General features: G+C 36.2%; 1 protein-coding gene across 6 annotated transcripts; it reads right to left on the bottom strand.

The window, feature by feature from the left end:
• Nucleotides 1–763: 763 nt before the first annotated feature.
• Nucleotides 764–20938, bottom strand: gne (glucosamine (UDP-N-acetyl)-2-epimerase/N-acetylmannosamine kinase). Of its 6 annotated transcripts, none has more exons than XM_015372672.1 (15): nucleotides 20809–20868; nucleotides 14376–14399; nucleotides 14189–14263; nucleotides 12608–12756; nucleotides 12207–12453; nucleotides 11789–11996; nucleotides 10093–10245; nucleotides 9249–9461; nucleotides 8354–8441; nucleotides 6755–6965; nucleotides 5884–6013; nucleotides 5562–5795; nucleotides 4342–4524; nucleotides 3306–3422; nucleotides 764–2380 (listed from the first exon to the last, which is right to left on the bottom strand). In XM_015372672.1, the coding sequence occupies exons 3-15, from the start codon at nucleotides 14243–14245 to the stop codon at nucleotides 2145–2147; spliced, it is 2226 nt and encodes a 741-aa protein (XP_015228158.1). In that variant the 5' UTR covers nucleotides 14246–14263; nucleotides 14376–14399; nucleotides 20809–20868; the 3' UTR covers nucleotides 764–2144. The 6 variants fall into 6 exon arrangements, with proteins under 6 accessions (XP_015228158.1, XP_015228153.1, XP_015228157.1 ...); XM_015372667.1 differs by lacking the exon at nucleotides 20809–20868 and adding an exon at nucleotides 19006–19122; XM_015372668.1 differs by lacking the exon at nucleotides 20809–20868 and adding an exon at nucleotides 19006–19120 and having other exon boundaries at nucleotides 2145–2380; nucleotides 5574–5795.
• Between the last annotated feature and the right edge of the window lie 2164 nt (nucleotides 20939–23102).

Below are 23102 nucleotides of genomic sequence, written 5' to 3' on the forward strand. Positions count from 1 at the left end.
TAAGGACTCTCTCGTTTACCTTTGACAGCGTTTAAATGTAGGTGATAAATATGAGAATTATGAAAACTAAAATAACTATGATCACAAGCAAATAAAAAAAGCTTATTTGGCATCCAATAAAATTATCCATATTAAAATTATACATGGGATTCATCCAAAATTTAGACCCACAGAATGAGTTTTATATACAGTCATAAAATGAAATCCCAATACACTACAAACCTTGTAATGAATTATGATAACATTTTTTTTAAACTTTAGTCTGGACATGCCTGATCCAGGTTTCATTAATTATTTCTAGGTCATAGAGCTTTGTTCTCACAGATTTCTGAGTATATTAGTTTTAGTTGTCTTTAGTTTTACTGATACTTTCTGTAAAGCACAAGTTACAACTGTCCCTCTCAGCGAAGGCGTTGTTTCTGCTAAAGCACAGCGTCTCACTGTTAATAATTAACAACTCTGCAAGTCTCTCAGATCTCAGGTGACAAGCAAACGGTCACCAGACTCCTGAAGTATGCAGCTTGGAGAAAAAAGGGTGGGTTTTATAACATCAGAGCAATATCTAGACAGGAGGAAAAGATTTTGCAGTTACTCAGAGAAATAATGTAGCATTATGGAAAATGCCACCAGTTTTGGAGAACAAATCTACATAATCAGATTGCACCAAAACAGTTGCCTAAGCTACCAAAACAAGACAGAAAAAAAATACTTTTTAATATTAAAAATGTTTATTGTTTGAAACAAAACAATCTTAAAAATTATATAAATATATTTAATAGTTAATACAGTTTATGTTATACAACAAAATCTAAGCCCTCACCAGCCTTTACTACTAAAGCAGCTATCTGACAGCATAGCTATAGGCCCCTCATATGCACCTTAAATGAAGTCAATAACAACATGGAAATAACAAAAATAAAAAAAACTACAGTTGCCTACATTCTCCAAGACACAAAAGTTCATAAAAGATATTGCAATAACTTGAATTATTAATAGAATTTGTAACAACAGAAAAAAGAAGAATCCATACAGCAGAATGTCTTGACAGCACTTTGGTCCCATCAGTTTTTCCACACACCAAAAATAAGATAAAAACTTCAGAGCTTCATTAAAACTTTGTTTTACTTTTAGGAGCATATAAGAGGTAAAGTATTGAGCCTGTTATACTTTACCCCCTTCCCACCACATGTCAGTTAATATGCAGGATTTCCTTCAACCCAAGGAAACAAAAAAAATTCTTTTGTGGACAGTTCCAAGCAGCACAACCCTTCCAATACCAGAATTATGTTACAATTTTAATATAACAGCTTTTTATTCCAGTAAAAAACAAAAGTACATTTCACCAAAACAGTTCTTATTGAAGGACAAATGAAAGTTTTTTTTTTTCTTTTAAACCAAAAAACACTCTGGTAGTAAACAGGCCTAGAACAAAGACTATAAGGTTTAAACTGGAGGAATAGTTGGGGAATTTTTTAGCTTTTTTCAAGGGCAATATTTCTGTTTAGAAAAGTTTTCTAAGAGCTCAGATGATACCATCCTAAGATATCTGATAAATATCAACCAGAGGAGCAACACACATCCTCCCTGGAGATTAAAAAATGTGGGAAAAGCCAACTGAGGAATTAATCAAGTTGGAAGCAAAAATCTAGCAACTTAAGACAGGAGGGATATTTTCATGGGAGGGGGGATGGGATGGTAGACATATCTTTATCTGTGCTGTCCCCTGTACCTTTCCCACAGAATTAACAAATTCATTTTTGCTAAAACAATAAGATTGCCTTTAATACATTATAAATAGAACTTCAGCTAAATAAAAGGTCATGAAAGGCTTGGGTGGTTCTGAAGCAGCTTTGTTTGGACTGAAGGAGCCCAGAGTTAGCGGGAGATGTGCAAAGAAAAAAAAAAGGTTGGTTTCAATACAGCTGTCAGCAGTGGTGTTAACGGATTAAAACATGGCTAAACTCTGTGGTACATATGATTAAATGTCAGCTTCAATTAAGAAAAGAAAACCTAAAGGCAACTGGAAATGCTTCAAAATTTAGATAATAACAGTCTTTACTATAAGCCAGCCTCCTTATCAATTTGATAAATTCCAGTAAAACATTTTCAAGTGTGTTTAAACATTTTTAGAACGGTTAGTCTTCTCAGTATGTCCTTCTAGTTGCATAGTCTAACACCATGCTAGCAGCGCCAAGTAAGGCCGGTTCTTCCAGGTCGGATTTTACAACCTTGATGCACTGAGCAGAGAAGAGCGCTCTCTCTGTGATGACGTGCTGCACGGGAGCCTGATAATAAGAAGCCAGCACTCCAGACAAAATAACCAGCGAGGGGTTGACAATGTGGAGGATATTTACAATCCCTGCACCCAATGCCATGGTTGCTGCAAGAGAAAGGAGACACAATTCACTTGTTAGCCACAGAAAGCTGTTGTTTTTAAAATTTAAATTACTAGATGACAAAAGCCATTCATCATTCTGATGTCTTTAAACACATGTGAAAAGACTGCTTCTGAGAACTCAGCATATAAGTAAAGCCACTAGAAAGTAAATGCAAACATGTGGAGACATTGTAATGCTTTGTTAAATCTCCCCTGGGGCTGTTTTCCTTGGATTCCTGAGTCTTCATTTATGCTGGTGAAGACTCTGCCATCAAGGTCATAGTCATTCCAAAAAAAACCAATCCACTGGACTTTGTTTCCACGTTTGAAGACGTTTCGCTTCCCATCCAGGAAGCTTTTTCAATTAAAAATGTCAGATATAGCGTTGAGTTGGAGGCTTTATAGAGTGGACCAAAAACAAAGCCTTGTTTTGGCTTAGAAAACATGCTAATTGAACCGGACGAGCGGATCCACCCCTTTGGAATGGGGGTCATTTGGGTTTTTTGTTAGCCTGCAATACCAGATACCTGTCTGTGTCTCTGAAAAGGGAGCTGTTGGGGGGAATTGTTGGCCTGGCTGACCAGGTGAGATGTTTTGGTTCCCTTTGGTAGGATGATAGCAGGAAGGAATTTACACAAATTACACAATCGTTAGTCTGCTTATGATAACACATTTAAATACTGCTGTAATTCAACTGATATTATGAAGCTGATATTTTTCTGAATTTGAGAAAAACTTTTTATGTTAACAGGCAAACAGGTTGCAGATCAATTTCTTCTGTACAATCATTATAATGCATCCATCTCGGTATAATTGTTTAATCATCTATAAAAATAGTCTAAAGATCAGATTAAAGCTGCAGCTGGTAAATTAACAAACCTTTTAGTTTTACTAAGCAAAATAAGCTATTTTCTATTTTTGCTCTTACCTTTGTGCAGAACGGCGTCTGCTTTGGAATTGCCGTTTCTGGCTGCGCTGATGAGATGAGCAGCAGTGATTTGCTCAGAAAGCTTCATTTCCATCCCGTCCACCATTAGCTGGTCCTCTGGAGAGCAAACCACAACAGTTAGCATTTAGATTCAGTTAGGCATATAAATCTACATACTTTCTGTCCTCTTTAATCATTTTTGTTTTAAATCCCAAATAGGGCCTAAACTTCAAAATGTTTTTCACAGCTTGTAAACACAGGTGGTTGCAATTAATATTGTGTGCATGTGTGGTTTCATAAATATGTTTTTACAAAAACCTGAAACTGGATGCTGGCACAGTTTTAGCTTCTATATTCAGTACGTGCGAAAGGCAGGTATAAAACAGGTTCAGGAATTCTGTGTTGATTGAGGTCACAAAGGAAGCATTAGTAAAATGACAGATAGAGTGAGATTATGCGAGCATGTTTGTGTTGGAAAATATGCATGGACCAGGATGGGGATGTGTTAAAAGATGATTTTTTTGTGTTTTTGAAAGCTTCAGTGAAGCAGTGATTACGGGCACACCTTGTTTAGCAATAGTCTGAGCGGGTGTTGTAAGCGGCTGTTGGAAGAAAATCCATAGATAAATCTGACCATGGCTACTTCTCTGTCAGGATGTATGATTGATATTTAATCTTTTACAATATTTATTTGTGTTTTCATCTTTTATTTTTTACTGTTCATCATAGTACTTTCTGATACCCAAGTAAATGGTATATTAAGGGCCTATTCCTCATATTATTACGATAATAAGTATTACCTTCACATCTGTTTTAATATTAACTTCTGTTTGCACATCCCATCCTTTGCACATAAAATTTTAGTAAAGTGCCTGCAACACGCTCACTTACTGCACATGAAAATGTGTGAATCCTTATTTGGATTCTTTAAAAATCAGCCTCTTAATTCCAAGTGTGTTGGTTACACACACGCAACCTCTGAGTAGTGTTGTCATTTCTTATTTTACATTAGAATAGTTTAGATAACAGCACTTACCGTCATGCAGGCGCTTGGCCTCCCTCTGCAGAGCCATGCCTGATGCAAAGGCTTCTATGCAGCCCTGATTGCCGCATGAACACTCTGGGCCTTCCAGAGAAACCTTGATGTGACCCAGCTCAGCAGCACAGAAGGTACTACCGTGGATCAGCTCGTGGTTATGGATAATGCCTCCTCCAATACCTACAGAGTCAAGATATCAATATCAGTGCACCTGACAAAATTAAAGTAACCAAACTTGAATGAAGTCTTCAACGAATGATTCACAATGATTAAAGACGCCCTAAGCTAATGTTTCTATAAAGGAAAGGGATCAGCAACTTTTCAATTCAAACAGCTCTTTTTTTTCCTTTGCTAAATATTCATAAATTAATAAAGATTAATCTTGGAGCCATTTTTCTTCAACTCTGTTCGGGCGGCGGTTTCACTAAACAACTGATTTTATTAATATTTTCTTTTTTTTTTCATTTTTCTTGTCAAATAAATTTACTTCTTTTATTAAAATCGCTAACATCTTCACCAGAGCTTAGCCTTAGACCACTTTATTAATCCCACCAGGGTTAATTCATTGGATCAGTGCACGGGAAAAACAAGTAAATAAATAAATAATAAAAATTAAACTTGTAATAACATAAAAAGATGATTAAAAAAGAAAAATGTGACAAGGAGCTTAAGGACTAAAATTAATAACAATAATAAAACATAGAAAGACACTAAAAATAATAATGCAGTTATCTTTTCTTTTTTTTAAACACACCAGCCACCTTACAAAGCATTAAAAGGTTGAATAGCTGCTGGTATAAAATTATTTGCATGGTGGATAGCTTTACAGTGACTTTACATAGCAGTGTCCAAAGATAGTTCATTTTAGAGAACATGTTCTGATGATGAGAGGATCACTTTGGCTTTCTTTGCAATGTGTTCATTAAAAAAGGAAGCTGCCAATATATCTTTACAGCAGAAAACATTAACTGTATGTCTTTTTGTCTATCAAGGTTTATAAATATAAGGTTAGTTATAGGTTAATATTAAAAAAAGACAGTCAAGAACTTAGAATTCAATAAATCAGCTTATGTATGTAAGAATAAACATATGTAATTCAAATTCAATAATGTTTTATAAGGTAACTTTGGTTAATAACTTTGGTTATTAAATTTAAAATCAGTATGGGTTTAGTAATATTTGTAATATAAAAATAAAAAGGAACTTGCATGCGATACCTTCTTTCTCACCTGTTCCTGTGATGACTGTGACAAAGTTTTCTACTCCCCTGCCATGACCAAACTTCCTCTCTGCCAGAGCGGCACAGTTGCCATCATTGTCAACCCAGACAGGAAGGCCAAGGGCGTCTGAGATTGGGGTCCTTAGGTCCACAGACGACCACTCCTGGATCAGCTTGGTGGAGTGAAGGACGATGCCCTCCTGTGGGTTTACACGTCCACCGGTAGATATTCCTACAAATAAAACATCAATATGTCTGAGATTTATTATTTTTACGCCAGCTTTTGGCTTCAACAGTGTAAACTGCACGTGTTTTCATACCGACACCGAGGATTCTGCAGTTTAGGTGCACTCCATCTTGAACTGCATCTTTGCACATCTTTAATATTAAATGCATCCTGTCCTCAAAAGTCTTTGGATTGGATTCAGTGTATTTCTTTACTATATTTCCCTGGAAGGAGGTAAAACAGTGGAAAAGAAAGGAAAATACCAAAAAAATTACTTCATATTTTCAAATATATACAGTTTAAGCATCATAAAGGTAATATTTCTCTATGTTGCATAAATAAAGATAGTTTCTACTAAACCACATCCAGATTCAAGATGATTTGCTGTTTTTTTTGTTAAAAAAAAAAAAAGGAAAAAAAAGAAAAGAAAAAAAATCTTGGAAGGCGACTGCAGTCAATTTCTTGTGAATCTCCCTTGTGATGTTTTGCTGCCATCTCAAGCCCGTGGGTATCTTCTGTTGCTTTTTCACCTTTTTCTTTTCTTTTCTTTCTACTCAACCTTCTGTTTTCATGCTTAGATACAGCACTTAATAGTCAGCTTCTTAACAAATGATTCTCTGTAGCTTATTGAATACTGTGTTTACATGGGCAAAATTCCCTGATTGAACTGAAAACTATTTGGATTAAAAAAAGAAGTAAGCCAAAAACACTGATTATAATAGTTCAAAATCAGGTAATGCAATTAAAACCTGTATCTTTGCACCAGACAGTGTTAAGAATAGAAAAAAATATAACTAGTTAAATTTATGTTAACATAGCCAGGACTGTCTGCCTTACAAAGATCATACCAGCAGAAACTTCATGTGCATGCACTGCTTCGACGTAATTACTGTAACTAATTAACTCTTGTATTCAAGTATATCCTGATGTATCCGTCTCTTTAGGTGACCCTCTATTGACCCTACCCTCATGCAGACGATGGCCACCCTCAGGTTGGTCCCTCCCAGGTCCACAGCCAGAGCACTCTGTGTCTCCAAGATGTGATCGATGTCCTGAGAAAAGGAATCTTTCACAGGAGGGAAGCAGAAGGTCTTCTGAAGGGGCTCTTCCAGGTCAATATTACTCAGGAACTTTAGAATACGAGGCACTGCATTTCCATCACCATAGATTTTGGAGCTGGGTTAAAAAAAACAACAGAAAAGCGAGATGACCAATCATTCACATTGTCTTTAATGCAATATGTTTTTAATCAAATCAGATAAATCAAAATAAAGATTTAGACATAAACATGATGGATGTGCTCTTTAGAGTCATATCATTAAATTAAATACCAAGGCAGGGGTCTTCAACATTTTCCAGGCCAAGAACCGAAACTGATGGTGAGATGGAGCGGGGACCCCTAATTATATATACTGTATGAAATAGTGTTATATCAAACTGGTCCTATAGTCACTCTATTACAGATGGAGTAATGTAATGAAAGTAATTTCTCTCTGGGATTATTAAAGTATTTCTGATCCTGATTCCTGGTTGATGGGACAGGTGTTGTGAATGAAACGGTGCCCAGCTTGAAAGAGCTCCTGTGTGTTGCTGAATGTGTGCATTGATGACTGAAAGACATCTTCTGCCTCCATTTATCTGTTTGCTACAGTGTGTTGAATTCATGTTAATGTGGATTTAAAAGACATTTCAATTAGTGGAAAAAATTGCAGGGGGGGGAATAAAAAAAAAAAAGTTGAATCGACCAAAAGGTTTGCAACCCCCTGCAGTACCTCTGTGGACCCCCTAGGGGTCACAGACCCCCTGTTGAAGACCTTTGTACTAAGGGCTTATTATGGTGTTACAAAGACACATATTTACAAGCTGCTACATTTAGTTCCTTTTTCAGCATTATGTTAAAGGTTCAAAATCCTTTTTCTTAACGTTTACAAAAGTTAAGATTATCCCAATTTCTCACTTTAAAGGATATGCTTAATTCTAAGAATATGAAACATGCCTCACTATTCAAGTTTAGAGACATCGGCCGGCAGATATTTCTAACCAATATTTGTGTTTATTTCTTCTATCAGTATCAGCCAATAGGGGCCTGTATTAGCTGATTCTTTATTGTATTTAACAGCCATGCATTGAGATCATGTGGAATGCACACTTTGCAGCTCCTCTCCATTTGCTGTAATGTTTGTTTAAGGATTAATTTGGTTAGTTAATAGCTGTTGCTTCTTTCATTTTTAATAGGGACTCATGTAAGATTGGTTATCTTTGTGTTAGTTTTATTATATTAAATGCAGGAAGATTAAAATATTAGCAGTGCATAATTGGAATTGGTTAGACTGAGGGTAAAATAATTGGTATCGGCCTTAAGAAAAACTCTGTAGGTTGATCTCTAATCAAAATCTATCTAGAACAATATTGACTTTATAAGAGTTCAACTGACTGAGTCAATGTTTACAATGTTGTGTCACCTTGGATCTTGAAACCAAATCAAACATATGCAGGAGCACCTCACATAAAAAAAAAAGTATAAACCAATAATAAAGTGTCGACCAAAAACTGGATGAACATACCAAGGATATCGCTTTCCAAACTGAAGTTCCAAAGCATGGTAGATCTTGTTATGTGTGTCAGCATCTCTGACATGTAGAACATTTTCACCTGGAAGATAAAAATAATAAACCATAACCTCAGAAAAAAGGTAAATTGATAAATTTAAGTTGATGATTGGTTGTGTCTTTCTTGCTAGATCTTTTGTTGCAGGAAGTGATGCAGCATACAAGAGAGGTTTTCTTTTGAAAAGCATTTAAATCACACCACTGCTTTGCATAACGAAGGCTTGTCGGCAGCACATTTCAGTATAAATGGCGGCTGCAGCTGGATCAGAAAAACACCTCAAATCCTGACATTTTGTATATTGAGGGGAGATATGAATGAATCCCAAAATGAAAAAAAGGTTGAAGAATTAGAAGTAGGCAGAGTTAGCAAAGAGGCTAAAAAGAAAGGAGAATGTGGGTGGAGCAGGGAATAAAAAAAAAAAAATTATAGTCTGCTGATTTGAATTCAGGAAGAGGAAAGTGGTCATGTGACCACCCCTGAGCAGAATGTGACTCGCTCAAAAACTAACATATATGGCAGGTATTCTCGATTGGTTTCATTACATTTAAAATGATTACGTAATTGACAGCTATATTGCCAACCCTTTCTGCCATATTTTCAGCTTCATTAATCCTCTAGCTTCTAACTTTAGTCTCTATTAATTGACAAAATGCCTCTATGTAGATCAGGGACAAATTTTCCGAAATACAAACCTTGGATCAGACTCTTAACATGCTTAAGAGTTAAATGTTTATTTATGTAATAAATTGAAAAAAAATGTCAATGAAATGCAATCATCAAAGCTCCTTTTTGCTTTTTGAAGGTAAAACCATGACTAGAGCTAAAGAGGGCATAGTGGATGAAACCTACCAGTTTCTCTGCCTGTCTGCCTTGTTCCCAGGTTAATGACCGGCGTGCCAAAGGCCCCGGCCTCCCGCACTCCGCAGCTGCTGTTTCCAATCATGCAGCCCGCGTGGCACACCAGCTGGATGAACTGCTCAAAAGGAATGTGCTTCACCGCCCGGAAGTTGGGGTGCTGCTCGATGCCCTTCTTTCTCATGACCCGAACCATCTCTTTACTCCCTGTTTAGTTAGGAAGGATGAGTTTAAGTCGCAATGACATCTTTTCAACCCACTAAATGCATCTTCAAATCAATCTAAAAGTATTAGCTGGGACTGAAATCATGCAAATCGCTGGGCAGCTCAGTAAATTTAAATAAAACTAAGAAGTTAGTTTAGAAATTTGCTTTAATGTGAAAATTATAGAAACCGAATTCAATAACAGTTGTTTATTAGCTATGTTAATTTGGATGATTTTGCCTCCCAGCTAATTAAAACCTAGAGGTTAGGGTATAAGAGAGTTAAAGCAATAACTAAGCCTCAAAAATGGCTTTTAATTACAGAAATATTATGCCAATGAAAGGCCAAAAGTATAAAGGCTGGCTGTATGGTGCTAAAGCAACATAAGTGATCTCCTTGATGGATCGGTTCAATTATTATAAAAATGTTGAAATATTTTTATTTTATAAATAGCTAAATTATTATATTTTATCCAGTCAGACACAGTAATTAAATTAACAGAATTTAACACTTTTTCTTTGTGAGAATTAAATCTTTCTTTGCTTTTCAGTTTTGTGAATCAAATGAGAAAATTAAACATTCTGCAGATATTTCTGAGATACAGGTAGGAGAATAAAAGGTACAAATAACTCACCAGCATCAATATTAGGAAAGAGGATGAGCGTCTTCTTGTTAAAGGAGATCAGTGCATCCAGCATGAGTCCATAGATTTTAATGGAGTGCTGGATGTCTGTGGTGACCGGGTGCTGCAGCGCCACAATGTAGTCTTGGTCCTTCACTTTGTCCCCTGCAAAGTGAAGAGTAAACAACATTTCATTTCTTTTGGAAACTTAAGACATTTTTATCTTGCATATTTCAACAAACGGCTGTAACAGTCAGGGCTGGGGGTTTTTCTACTTGTGAACTTCTGAAGCTCTGTTTTAACGTATAGATGTTTGTTCTAAGGGCTGGGCTTTTAAATGTATTGTTGAAGGATGGGAAGAGTAATCTGACTTTAGTGAAGGAGACACTTTAATCCTTTTCCTACACTTGTTTGTTTTGCCTTTTTTAAAAGAAAAAAAACGTTATTCTCCTTTTGTTCGACCCCTTTCACAACTCACAGTGATTAGACTATTTTCAACCTGCCTATAGGATCCAGTTCAACTGGCATTCCTGGAAATGCAGCTGTGAATACACCCTAAGCAAATATATGGAGTCAGAAAGGGGTCAAAATGTTTGTAAGTGAAAAAATAAAAGTTGATATTGAATGATATTGAATGAAAAATCTGAGAAACTGAAAAAAGCAAACATAAAATAATAAGAATTTAATCTAAATTCTCCCCCTCTGCTTGAAAAATCTTAGTTCAGTTTAGTGCTTTAATTACAATTTTTCCACTTTTTATTTCTTTTCTTATTACAGTTTTAGATTTTCAGAATTAAATCCATTTCCTTCAGTTACTTCATTTTTTTTCAAATTCCCTATTCAGTTTCAGGATTTTTTTTTTTTTTTTTTTTTTTCAAATAAGTTTTGTTTTCCACATTCAGATTTTGAGCCCAATCTGACGAGAGGGGACGGGGAAACTGACAGCTCTGGAGAGATGTCCCTTTCCATGTTGCATTCATTGACTGTGGGAACTCCGTCTATTTCAGCAACACATTCTCTGCAGCAATAATTTGTCTGTGAAAGATATTACGTTAAAGACATTTACACTGGAACTATCACTAGTCATAATTCCAGGATGCATTAATATATGTAAAAATAAACACCCATTGTATAAACCGCAAAACTTTCACAACTGCAGTCAAAATCTAAATGTAAAAAAAAAATTGATTTGAAAGTCTAAAAAATCCTGAAACTGAAAAAGGAATTTGAAAGTTAAAACAAAGAAACTGAAATAAATTGATTTGAATCTGAAAATATAACATCTAAAACTGCAATAAAGAAAAGAAATACAAAAATAAAAAGTGTATTTAAAATACTAAACTGAATTTAGATTCAATTCTTATTTTATTTATGCTTTTTTTTTAGTTTCTCACATTATAAGGCAAAAATTTTACATTAAATATCAACTTCTATTTTTTCTGTTTCAACTAAGATTTAGAAGTTTACAAACATTTTTGACCCGTTTCTGACTCCATACAAATACAGCTAGTTGCTCCTGAAACATGCTGACAGCATTTTTACAGGCATGCAGGACTTGAAATTCTTTTATCTAATCAAAATCCCCTTCCGAGTGTAAAAGGAGATCTTTGAAAGGGTAAAAGTTTAATTTTTTATGTTGAAAAAAATTTAAATCCTCTATCATTTAGAAAGCAAAGTTTCAATAGGACCGTTATTCTTCCATGCACACCTAGCCAGCTCTTGATGATATCTACGTAGTCGTCTCTGTGGTAAGTTGAAAGCAGCTTATCGTACGACGGGCAGCCAGCTAGGAGGATGCGAGAGTGGTCTTCACACATGGCGATGAGGTGCTGCTCTGCCATGCGTGTGCAGCAGGCATGATAATGGGCCAGTTTACTGATAGCATGACGAATCGAATCATCAATTGTTCCGCTGACCTGTAGTGAGTTAAGGAAGACAGATGAGAAAAAAAAAAATACTTTAGTTTCAAAGTTCAGAACTAATTCTGTTAAGATAATCTATTGTGGAAATGTTCATAGTATAAAAGATCAACCCATGATGATATATAGCAGTAAACATGTATTTAGTTTAAAAAAAGAATGAGTTTAGATGGAGATGGTTCATTGTGACGAACACCGTCCTCTGACCTCTCCTCCTTCCAAATGAAGTATCCGAATGTTCATCAGCGCGGCAGCAGTTGCCAGAGCGAGGGCGTCGAAACGGTCGCCATGTACCACCAGGATGTCTGGGTGAAGCCTCTGCAGGACGTCTGGGAGCTTCACCAGGGCCAGGCCGACGCTCTCCACCATGGCTGCCTCATCTTCTCCTCTTACAATGGTGTGGAGTTTGGAGCCAATGTCAAAGTCGTCCTGTTCGATCATACGGAACGTGTTTCTAGAGAGAAGAGAAGAAGAAAAAAAGTCAACGGATTCAAGAGGGCGATAAGGATGAAAAACAGATGTAAGCCCAACTGCCAAAGATGATAAAAAAAAATATTTAATTTAAATGTCCTATTTAGGTTATATTAAGTTGTTAAGAGAGTTCGTACCCGTAATCGTCAATCAGATGGGAACCCAACACCACGACTTCCAGTTCAAACTCTTCAGGATGGGATTTCAGCCCAAACATGATGGGAGCCAACTTGGAGTAATCTGCTCTGTTGCACGTCGCCACACACACTTTCAGTCTCCTCTTGTTCTTCAGAAAATTACCAAGGAAAAACACCAGTTCAACTTAAGCTGTGTAATCACAGATCTACATACTTAAAGAAAGACTAAGACCAACTTTCATATCATTCAAATTAAAAAAAGGAACAAAAGAACAGAATATAATGCCATTAACAGTATTCATACCCTTAAACTTTTCCAGAAGTTATTAATTTAAATGTACAATGTCAAACCAAGTAACTCAACAGAAAGAATAAGAGAGACATCTGAAAAGTGTTTCCTTTATATATTTAAATAAAATTTTATCCAATATCCTAAATAAAATATGGGACATGATGATTAATAAACAAGGGATGGAGACAAATCAGAGAAGCAAAAGGCAAATATAAGCCATTAAAAGTTCTATTTAATTTGCTTACAGTCAGTTGCTAAAGAAATTGCCAAGTAGAAACCAAGATTGAACCAAATGCTGAAATGTGGTAGAAAACTAACACTGTTTATAGCACCCAGCTGAACATCCCAACGGGATGCTTCTAGCGTAGCTATAGAAGCAGCATGCAGTAGAAAAGCTTTTCAAAGTTAAGCTTGGTTTATGGTTGACACGTTTTGAGGTCCACGTGGCCAAATTATGTCATTTTGAGCTTCCATGCTCCTCTGCGTGTAAAGAATAACCGCATGAAGCACCTAGGAAAGTTTGTAACGAAGCGGACGGATCCGCGCTAAAAACAACTAAATCTGTTACCCGTCATATAGTATGACTGCAGCTCCTGCTGTGACGGATTCTCCTCACCGATCTGCGATCTAGTAAATAATACCTAAACCTAAAGAAGTCTATTGATAAATACATGTAAGGGCCCTTTTGGGTCACAACATATGACGGGTCACACATTCAGTGGTAACATTGGCCATAATTGCGGAAAGCCACAGAGTAAAAATGCTGCAGGCGCTGTGATGGGAGCCTCATTTTTCGTGCGTCATGCATAATGACCCCTTTAAAGGTAGGATTGGTGAAGCTAGATATATAGATAACCATGTAGGAAAACAGTTTAAGGGGCTCCAGAAAAACTTCCTGATGGGGCAGAATAGGATCACAGCCTGAAGCATAAAAGCAAAGATTCCATGGAATGGTTTCTATTTTATAGTAAAACAGCCTAATCAAAGTCCAGAAGTTAAATAAATATAGCCATGTCTGAATGCACGCCACACTTCTCACTTTCCTGTTTGCAGGGAAATCGGATTAAAATTAATCTAATTTCCTCTTCTGTTACACTAATCTAAAATCTCATTAAATACATGCAGATTTTTTTTCTACTCTATGGGGAAAGAAAACTATAACAGGGGTGTGGACGCTTTGCTTGATGTAAAAGAACGTAGTAAATCAGCGGAGGAATGTTTATCTATTCATCACAATTCAACTCTTCTTATTTAAACTTCCTCCTTCCTATCTGGGTAGGATGACTTACCTGATACAGGTTTTCTTCACTTTTCACCTTCTCCATCTTTTCTTTGCTTCTTTGCATTCTCAGATAGTACAGCTCCTAGGAAACAAAGCCCAGAGGATTAGATGATGGCCCTCCACCAATAGAGATTTCAGCTAAAGCAGGTTAATCATTGCTGTCCTTCTAAAGTCCAACCTCAGGTCATACTCACTTGTGCCTTCCATGCGTTCAGAGTCTGAAGCATGAAAATAAAACAGAACCAACTATAAATGCAGTAAATTTAGACAGGAGGTACGCTAACAAGCTTTTATGGAGTCGGTTAGCCAAATAAAAAAAGCGAAAGGTTAAACCTTTAACTGGTTATGATTAAAGTCTCACATTTTCTAAATAAAAATATACACTTTTGTAACCAAATGAAAAATCTAAACACCAACTTTGGTTAATTTTAACAGCACATGAAAGTTATTTTATTGTATTTTAGAGCTAAGAGGAGCATTTTTTTTAAACCGTCTATTGTTTTTTTATTTTATTTTACTTGAAGTCTTGACTGGAGTTCATGTGACCTGGCTGGAAGAACCGGTTAGCATTACTTACCGTCTCAATAGGAAGGTGTGGTATCAACCGGATTTAGCTTTGTGTATAAGCTTGTTTAACTGAACTTATACACAAAGCAAAAACGACAAAGAGATTTACAGGTCTATTAAAGGCAGCGTTAAAAAAGGCCAATGCAACAGCACCAGGATATTTTTTTTTTACATCCCAGTAAAGTAAAATGTAAGATTAATATGTAAACTGAACATTTTTCCACTGTCCTCAGTGTCTGAAAAGCTTTACCAGTGCATATGGGGCAACGAAGGAGCAAAAAATCAAAAAAGGCATCAATATATCAGCCAGAGGTCAGAATCAGATGATTTGACTGACGCCAACTGATGTGTGGCAGGTTAAACACCAAGTTTCCTTATTTGTTTTTCTATTTAATAATAAACTGTAACTAAACCTTCTAATCACTGAAATAGAACAGCCAAAACAACATATAATAAACATCAACTACAACTTAAATGCACAGAATTCGGACAAAGATGACCGACATTTATTTAATTTCACTTTCTGATCAATAAAGACTTTTTGAATCAAACTGCATTGAATATACTCAATGTAATCATAATTCCCCTATTTTCTCATCTATCAGAAAACCTGCAACACACTTTTTAATATTTGATTTAATTTCTTAACAAAAAGTCATCAGTATCAGCCAGAAAAAGTCTGACCAGTTTGTCTCTGAACAAGGACTGAAACAATTGATTATTGAAACAATCGTCAACCAATTTAGTAATTGATTAATTGCTAACTGGAGTACAGACTCTAAAACACGCCTGTCATTGACAATGTAACCCATTAAGAGCAGTAATTATACCAAGATTATAAAAAGTATATAAACATTTGGCATTTAAGATGACAAAAAAAAAACACATTTCACTGTCAATATGCTTTATCCAGCACTCCTCAAATGGAAACATGCTTTAATTTTCTAAAAAATCTCCGATTATTTATTGCTGGAACGAAAAAATTATCAATTTGCTAGATAATTGTCAGTTGCAGCCCTACTCTGAACAAAACACAATGTATGAACCGTTTAAAACAACAGGTTTGACCGGTTTATCTAATTTAACCGATGATGTGGCGACACAAACCTGATTATTACACAATTCATATTTTTTTACAATTATTGCTTTTATTCAAGTTTAACCAGCCTGGAAACTGTAGTCAAACTGATCTGACTGATTAACGACATCTATATGACGATTTTACATCAAACACCACTTGACTTTTGTTTTTTTTAATAAGGTTAGTGTCGGGGATTTTCCCACTAGTGTTTCAGGTTCTAATACAGGTTATGTCCCAGAGCCAGTTAATAACTCCTTTGAATAACCGGTTTGTTTCTCCTCAGACAAAAGGTCACATCACACCATTTTAAATGCGTCTTTCAATATATATGATTAAGTTTCTGTGTAGGAGGGCAAACCACTGGAAGCACTGGCTCCAAACAGGACAGCAGAATCAGGTCAAACAGGTTGCCTGTCATTCATCTAAAGACGCTTAAAGAAGCAGAGTTTTTTTTCTGGTAAAAAATAGTGCAGAAAGCTTTTAACTGGGGCTGAAACAATGAATTGTATTAATTATGATTATGTGATTCTTAAAATAATCGCCAACTAATTCAGTAATCGATGAATCCTTAACTGGAGTTTAGAGACTCTAAAACATGACTTTAGCTGACAGAGACCCACTTAGAGCAGTAATTATACCAAAATTGTTTAAAAAAATAAAAATAAAATATATAAATATTTTGCATTTAAGATAAAATAAAAATAAATAAATTGTCTGTCAATATGCTCTATCCATAAGTTTTAATTTCACCTGGTTTAATTCTGTTTAAATTCTTCTTTAAGGAACCTTTGGCTATCCGATTATGAAAAACTAATTGGCAGATTAATCAATAATCAAAATGACCGTTAGTTGCAGACCTACTTTGAACCAAATGTTATTTAATTTCTATCCCCCTCTAGAACACATTTATAACTGCTTTGGTGACAGACAAAAGTTTATACCTTCATTATGCACCAACATGAGTGAATCTTTAGTTATCATTGTTTAATAATAAGTTATAATCCATCAAATGGCCCAAATAGGGATTAGAATAAAAATACAGGACTTTTAGCATAGCCCTGTGTAACTAAAACATATAGTTTCAATTAAAAAATAATAATAATAACATGTTCAAAGTACATTATTACAGAGCCTTTAGTTTACTAAGAAATAAAAATGCACAATTAAGAATTACTACTCTGGTAACAACTTGAAATTATTGGCTAAACTTCATGGCTCTCCTAAATTAACTCCCCTTGCTTTATAGAAAAAGCATCATTAACTAATTATATACCAGATATACCGGAAAACATATCTACACATTATGTGACTTCCTTAAGGGTTTTCAAAACACGTAGTGCAGCTATGTCACCAAACATTCTGACTGGGAAGTTTCAACACCACCACTGGTAATTAAATAATCCTCCAGTGGGAAATTACTCATGTCTGACGTTTCCGCCAAGCCCAACTGCTAAATGTTTGCACTGCTTAAAGCCAGCTGAGCTGTTGTTTTAGTCAGGGGTTGTCTGAAGACTGAAAATGCTAAAAAGGTTTTCCTTCAAGATCATGCTAGCGAGTAAAACAACATTTTTTTCATTTTCAAAGTTCAACGTGTTCACTACCTACTCAACCCGTTTGACCGCTTTTTGTTCCAGGTAAGAAAAAAGACAAAAGAAAAGTCATATCACCACAGTTGCTATTGTGCAAGTGTGTAACCAGCCCCTAGTTAGCATCCAGTCCTTCTGGTTCAATCACAAAAGCAGCTGCTTTAGGCAAAAAACACTAAACTTACTCTGATCTTTAAGGTAGAGTTAAAGACAAATTCACCTTCATTACCTATATTTAATCAAACTTTTAAATATAACCATCTGCATAAAAGATGTGAAGAGCGTCATATTTATAAAAACATATTGTTGAAACCAACAATCAACCAACAATGTTGTTGGAACCAACTTTGTTTTATAAGCACAGATTTTTAAATTATAAATATTGAAAATAAAAAAATAAATAAAAAAGACAGCTTTGCTGTGATAACAAGACCAACACTGACATTATTGGACAACTATGTCTGCTCCTCCCCTTACCACACAGAGAATGCTTGTTTTTTTTGGTTTTTTTGAGGTTTTAATGGCACTAGTGGGTTTTTTTTTCGACAGTAGGCTGACAGGAAACAGAAGAATGAGAGGGGGAGAGACATGCAGGAATCCAACCGGTAGGATTCGAACCGGGGTCACCTGCGTCGAGGACTACGGCCTCCATACATGGGTTATGCTCGCTAACCACCGCCCCACCGAGCACGAACCCCACAAGGAGAACGCTGGACTAAAAGCATCTACACATGGCTCTCTGGTTCTGGTGGAAATACCTTATTCCACTTTATTCCACACCAGTAGAGCCAGTAAGTTTGGAAAAAATAAACTGATATACACATCATAAGACTTGAATTGGTTAATTTAATCTCTTTCCAACATATGGTTACAGTATCACACTAAAAAACACGGTAAGTAATAGGTCACTTTTTATTTACTTTATATTTAACACTTAATTCCTTACTCTAGCCCTTTGGGTGGCAGTAAACCCTTAAAGTTGGTCTGTCCCCACATAGAAAGCTACATCCAGCTAGATCCATGCATGCAAGAAGAAGTTAGCACTTTTTCCACACCAAGGTTAAAGTAAAATCCTGCAACAACGGACACTGGAAAACCAAGCTTTCAAAAACTGAAAGCCTGGGGTGAAACATCAACAAGCTTAGAGTTAGTGTAAATTAAAACCCTAATAAAAATCACAATATTGGTTACAATCATTCCGCCCAAGTACGTTACAATAAAAGGGAAAACATTTTTAAATTTAAGCATGAATGTCTCAAATCCCGGCTAACCAGTAGATAGTGATGGATCGGTTGCACCAAATTGGTCTCACACATGCACACGTGTGCAAAAGCTGCTGATGCTACATTCACTGATCACTCTGAATGAGATACAGACATGCTTCCACTCGAGCATCACAAGACAGCATCAGCAGCCAACACTAGAACATGGGGGCAGGGATGCAAGCAGGAAGCAGGAGATGACATAGCGACAGAAGCAGAACAACGATGCAAAATAACAAAATAAACACAGACACCGAGTGAGGAGAAGGAAGAGCACAAAAATAAACACAGGAACAATGACCGGGGGGAAAAAAGGGCTCTGACTCACATGAGGATCTCTGCTCAAAGTACCCGGCTGCTTTTCCATCCCTCAGCTCTGCTGATTATAAGCTAAAAATCCCCCCTTTTTTTCTTTCCTTTTTTCCAAATCCACTAATCAATTTTTCTTTTTTTTCCCCTTTTTTATCCCAACATTAAGCAGCAGAGGGAATGTACCAACCAGCAAACACATGAGGAGAAAGGAAGAGAGAAAGGTTTGGTGACAGAGACGTGGAGCTGGGGGGGAGGGGCTGGGCGTGATGAAGGCAGGAATGGTTGGAGCGGCAGCTCATGATTGGACAAACATGAAGAAGAACCACCAACAGCCATTCTTCCAGACACACAGGGAACCATAAAAGAACGACCCCTCCTATTTAACACACTTTAATTAAACCTTTTAGCCAGACGTCAAATCCTCTTTAAACAATCCAATTCCAAAGCAAATAACCTAATTAATAACATAACTGAAAAAGTAAATATTGCAATAATAAAACAACTTATTTAATCCAAAACCTCCTCAAACAGAGAATGTGGCACTGTGTATTTGATATGAGGGATCAGTAATGTTTCACAGAAGGGCAACAGGTAAGTAAACTGCAAACATTGTTGATACACCATTGACATCCTGGTTTAACAACGCCACAAATGACATCAGAGTATAACATGTTGGGACACTTTGACGAAAAGAGCAAACAGAGGCAGACCATGGACTGTGCACCCATTTTCCACATGATAACCATGAAATTGGACAAACCAGAAGCTTTTTACCTTTACGTTTGGGGGGCATCCTCACTATAACCCTAACATAACCCTTTCTGTCTCAGAATTTAAGAGACACAGAACTATTCCTGCTTCAATCCTTTGTATTTCTTTCATGAGCTCATAAAGAGCAGAATGCAAAGTTAACAAAACCTGCAGTCATAATAAACCAGCCAGGTTTTGTACTGATGGTTCCCATGGGGCCTGTTGAAGGAACATTGTGTCTATGAGCTGCAAAAAACCCCCAAAACTATTATGTCTGGCTTTGTATAGGAAACATGAGAGGTCATATTAAAAGACAGCAGGTGTAGTGCAAACTAAGTACTGTAACCAAAGCTAAAGAAAACACTTTCACTAGGAGGTCCTTATCAGTCTGTGCAATAGTTTGCACAGACTGTGCAAGGTTTATTTTACTTTTTGATGGGAACATTGTCTATTAAAATCCAAACCAGGATCTAGCTTCCAGCTGATTCTGGTTGGTTAATCAAACTAAAACTTGAATCTGGAAATACAAAAACACTAAAACTTGATTTAATTATCATTTTTCAAGCTAGAAAATGTTTACACTGGCTGTTATATCTTAATGCCATCTAATGTCCCTCTCTAAGAAGAGCATTAGGGTTTATCTTTTAAACTGGTACAAAAAAAATATTTCAACCACTAGTAGTTTTAAAATAGATAAAGTCAATAATGTATTTACTTTAAAACAAACAAAAAATGATCAACAGATCAGAGTATTTTTTTTTTCTATCTTTCTGGTTTAACTGGTTCCTTCACATCCCTCCTCATCCTGGTTTACACCTAACCAGGTATAGGAAGTTAAGCTAACATCAGCTCATCCACTAGTATGGTGGCCGGCAAGGTAAACAAAAGAATAACTGAGTGTAACCCCTCCTACTGTGAGCGACACGTTGACGAAAACCATCTTCCCTGTTTGCAGTGGCCTGTGTTAGCCTATGCTAGCCGGTGGGTACATAACTTCGCTAAAGTTTCCCTGTATTTGGGTCCACTGTGTTTTTAAACCATAATAGCCCCCAAATGCGATGAATGTTACCTTAAACTAGAGGCGTGGCGCGTGTCTCAGACTGAGGTTGGGTTCACCTGCTCCTCAACGGTCGCTTTTCAGATAATAACAGTCAATATACACATGCTGCGAGGTATCAGTACAGTCGCACTGGGCGCTGTTAAGCTTCGAAGTTATACCGGATGTTCAATGTCTGGACTTTCAAAATAAAAGAACCGATTCGGCTTTTTCCTTGCGTTTGTCAATATTTAGAATAAATGATTACTTGTAGAGGTTAATGTTGCATGAATCACATTAACTCGACAAATAGACTTATTATTCTATATTTAAAGAGTTTAATAAAAAGGTGAAAACAAATCATATAGGATGCTGATCCAGAACGATTATAAATACATTTCTGACTGATATTCACTCATCTAAAGAACAGGGGTGGAGCTAGATAGGGGGCCAGGGGTGGGCATGGCCACCCTCAGCCAAACATTGGCCACCCCTGTCATTTATTCAGACAGTGGCAGCAGTAATACTCTCAAGTGGAATATTCAAAACATTAAAATTTTTCATATATCAACAATTATTTGACAAAAAAAACGCTGTGGTTAATTATGCGCATCAATGTACTAACATTAGAAATGATTAGTACAGAATCCATGCTCTTTTCAGAACTAGATTTTGTGTTTTATGGGGTAAAGAGAAAATTATGCTTCTCTGCAAGTCATCTAGGAGTCTTCAGTGAAATCATAGAAAAATAAGTATTTTAATAAAAACATATTAAATAATCAATTTATGTAGATATGAGCGCTTGTAAATATCTATTTTATGCAGAATGATTAATGAGACAAGTAGGTAAGTAATGACAATGGAAAAGATGTTCGCCGCAGAACTCCAACTTATAAGAATATATATATCCACTGCAGCTTTTATCTAGAAAGCACGGATGCTTAAATATATGCATCGATTTGTTAGTAAAGGCTGTAGGAAAGTATAGTTTGTCTTTATTTAGAAAATAAGGATGTTATGCTTATTCATTTTCCTGTAGGAACAGTGTAGATTGACAATGAGGTTGTGGTGCCACCCCTCAGTGTACATCGGTTATTGCTTGGCCACCCTTATAAAAATGTTCTGGCTATGCCCTTGCTAAAGAACCTTAAAGAATATTAAAATGCTTTACTAAACCCCCTTAAATGGTAATTGGCCTGTGTTTGTATATTTTTTTTTTTCAAGTTTGGGGATTTCAAAGCAACTCTTACAATATATTTACTTATTTACCCATTTGCACACTGATGGTGGCAAGCTCACTCGCAGCCCACCATCATTAGGCAATGCAGGTGAAGTTTCTTGCCCAAGGACACGAGACAGAGATGGATGGAGTAGGTATTTGAACCTGCAATTCAGTTGCTTTCTGTATCTCTGCTTCTGTCTCCTTGAACCCCAGTCGGCCTCGGCAGATGGCCGCTCACACTGAGCCTGGTTCTGCTGGGGGTTTCTTCCTGTTAAAAGGGAGTTTTTCCTCTCCACTGTCGCTACAAGCATGCTCAGTGTGAGGGATTGCATCTGAGTCAATGAGTCGATGCAATCTACTGCTTTGCCTTTTCTTGAATTGAATTGAATCCTAAAATCATTGTACCATGTAGCTTTGAGCCTACAACTCCAGTCCCAGACTAAAACCTTCAGTCCGGATTAAATAAAAACACTCTAATTTGACAAGCTTTGGTCAGTAATTTAGGAATTTTACCAGACACTGATATGATAGTCCTTATTTCATGCTAGAATGTATTTCTAAAGCTAATAAAAGGATGGTCCTTTGTATCAATTTGATGTATTTGGTAATGTATGGCATTTGAAAACACCATAATAGAATAAAAAGAGTGTCTACAATTACATTTATTTGAGGTAGTCATAAATAGAAAACAAGTCATACTACGATTAAAAAATGCACCAGACTATTTTTTTCATTGTGAACTGTACATATTTCAAAGATTTGATTTCTCTTTTTTATGTGACTAACTGTTTAAAAGTTATGTAACTGCGTATGACACAACAATGAGAAGTTTTTTATACCCCCAAATGGGTCATAATAATTCATAGCAGTCAGAGAGTGAACGCGTTAAATCTTGATCAACTGCAACGCCTTAGTATGTAAATGTTTCTAAATGTTCATTTTTTATGTCTAGATTATAAAAACAAATCTTTTATGATTGGTAAATATCAAAATACTGTGTGAGAGAAAGCTTCCAGTAATACCCATGATACACTATGTATAACCAGAGGGAGTTAATCTAAAAAACTGTTAAAAATTAAAACATTGTAAGAGGTTTTCTGCAATT

The sequence above is a fragment of the Cyprinodon variegatus genome, unplaced genomic scaffold (assembly GCF_000732505.1).
Source record: "Cyprinodon variegatus isolate N-32 unplaced genomic scaffold, C_variegatus-1.0 Scaffold74, whole genome shotgun sequence".
Classification (NCBI taxonomy): Eukaryota; Metazoa; Chordata; class Actinopteri; order Cyprinodontiformes; family Cyprinodontidae; genus Cyprinodon; species Cyprinodon variegatus.

Excerpts from the sequence above, each read along its gene's own strand:
- gne (XM_015372667.1), bottom strand. The coding sequence starts at position 19,044 with ATGGAAAAGCAGCCGGGTACTTTGAGCAGAGATCCTCAT. Across the intron at positions 12,454-12,607 it reads CATCTGATTGACGATTACGG|AAACACGTTCCGTATGATCG; the intron begins GTACGAACTCTC and ends TCTTCTCTCTAG. Across the intron at positions 8,442-9,248 it reads GCAGACAGGCAGAGAAACTG|GTGAAAATGTTCTACATGTC; the intron begins GTAGGTTTCATC and ends TTTATCTTCCAG.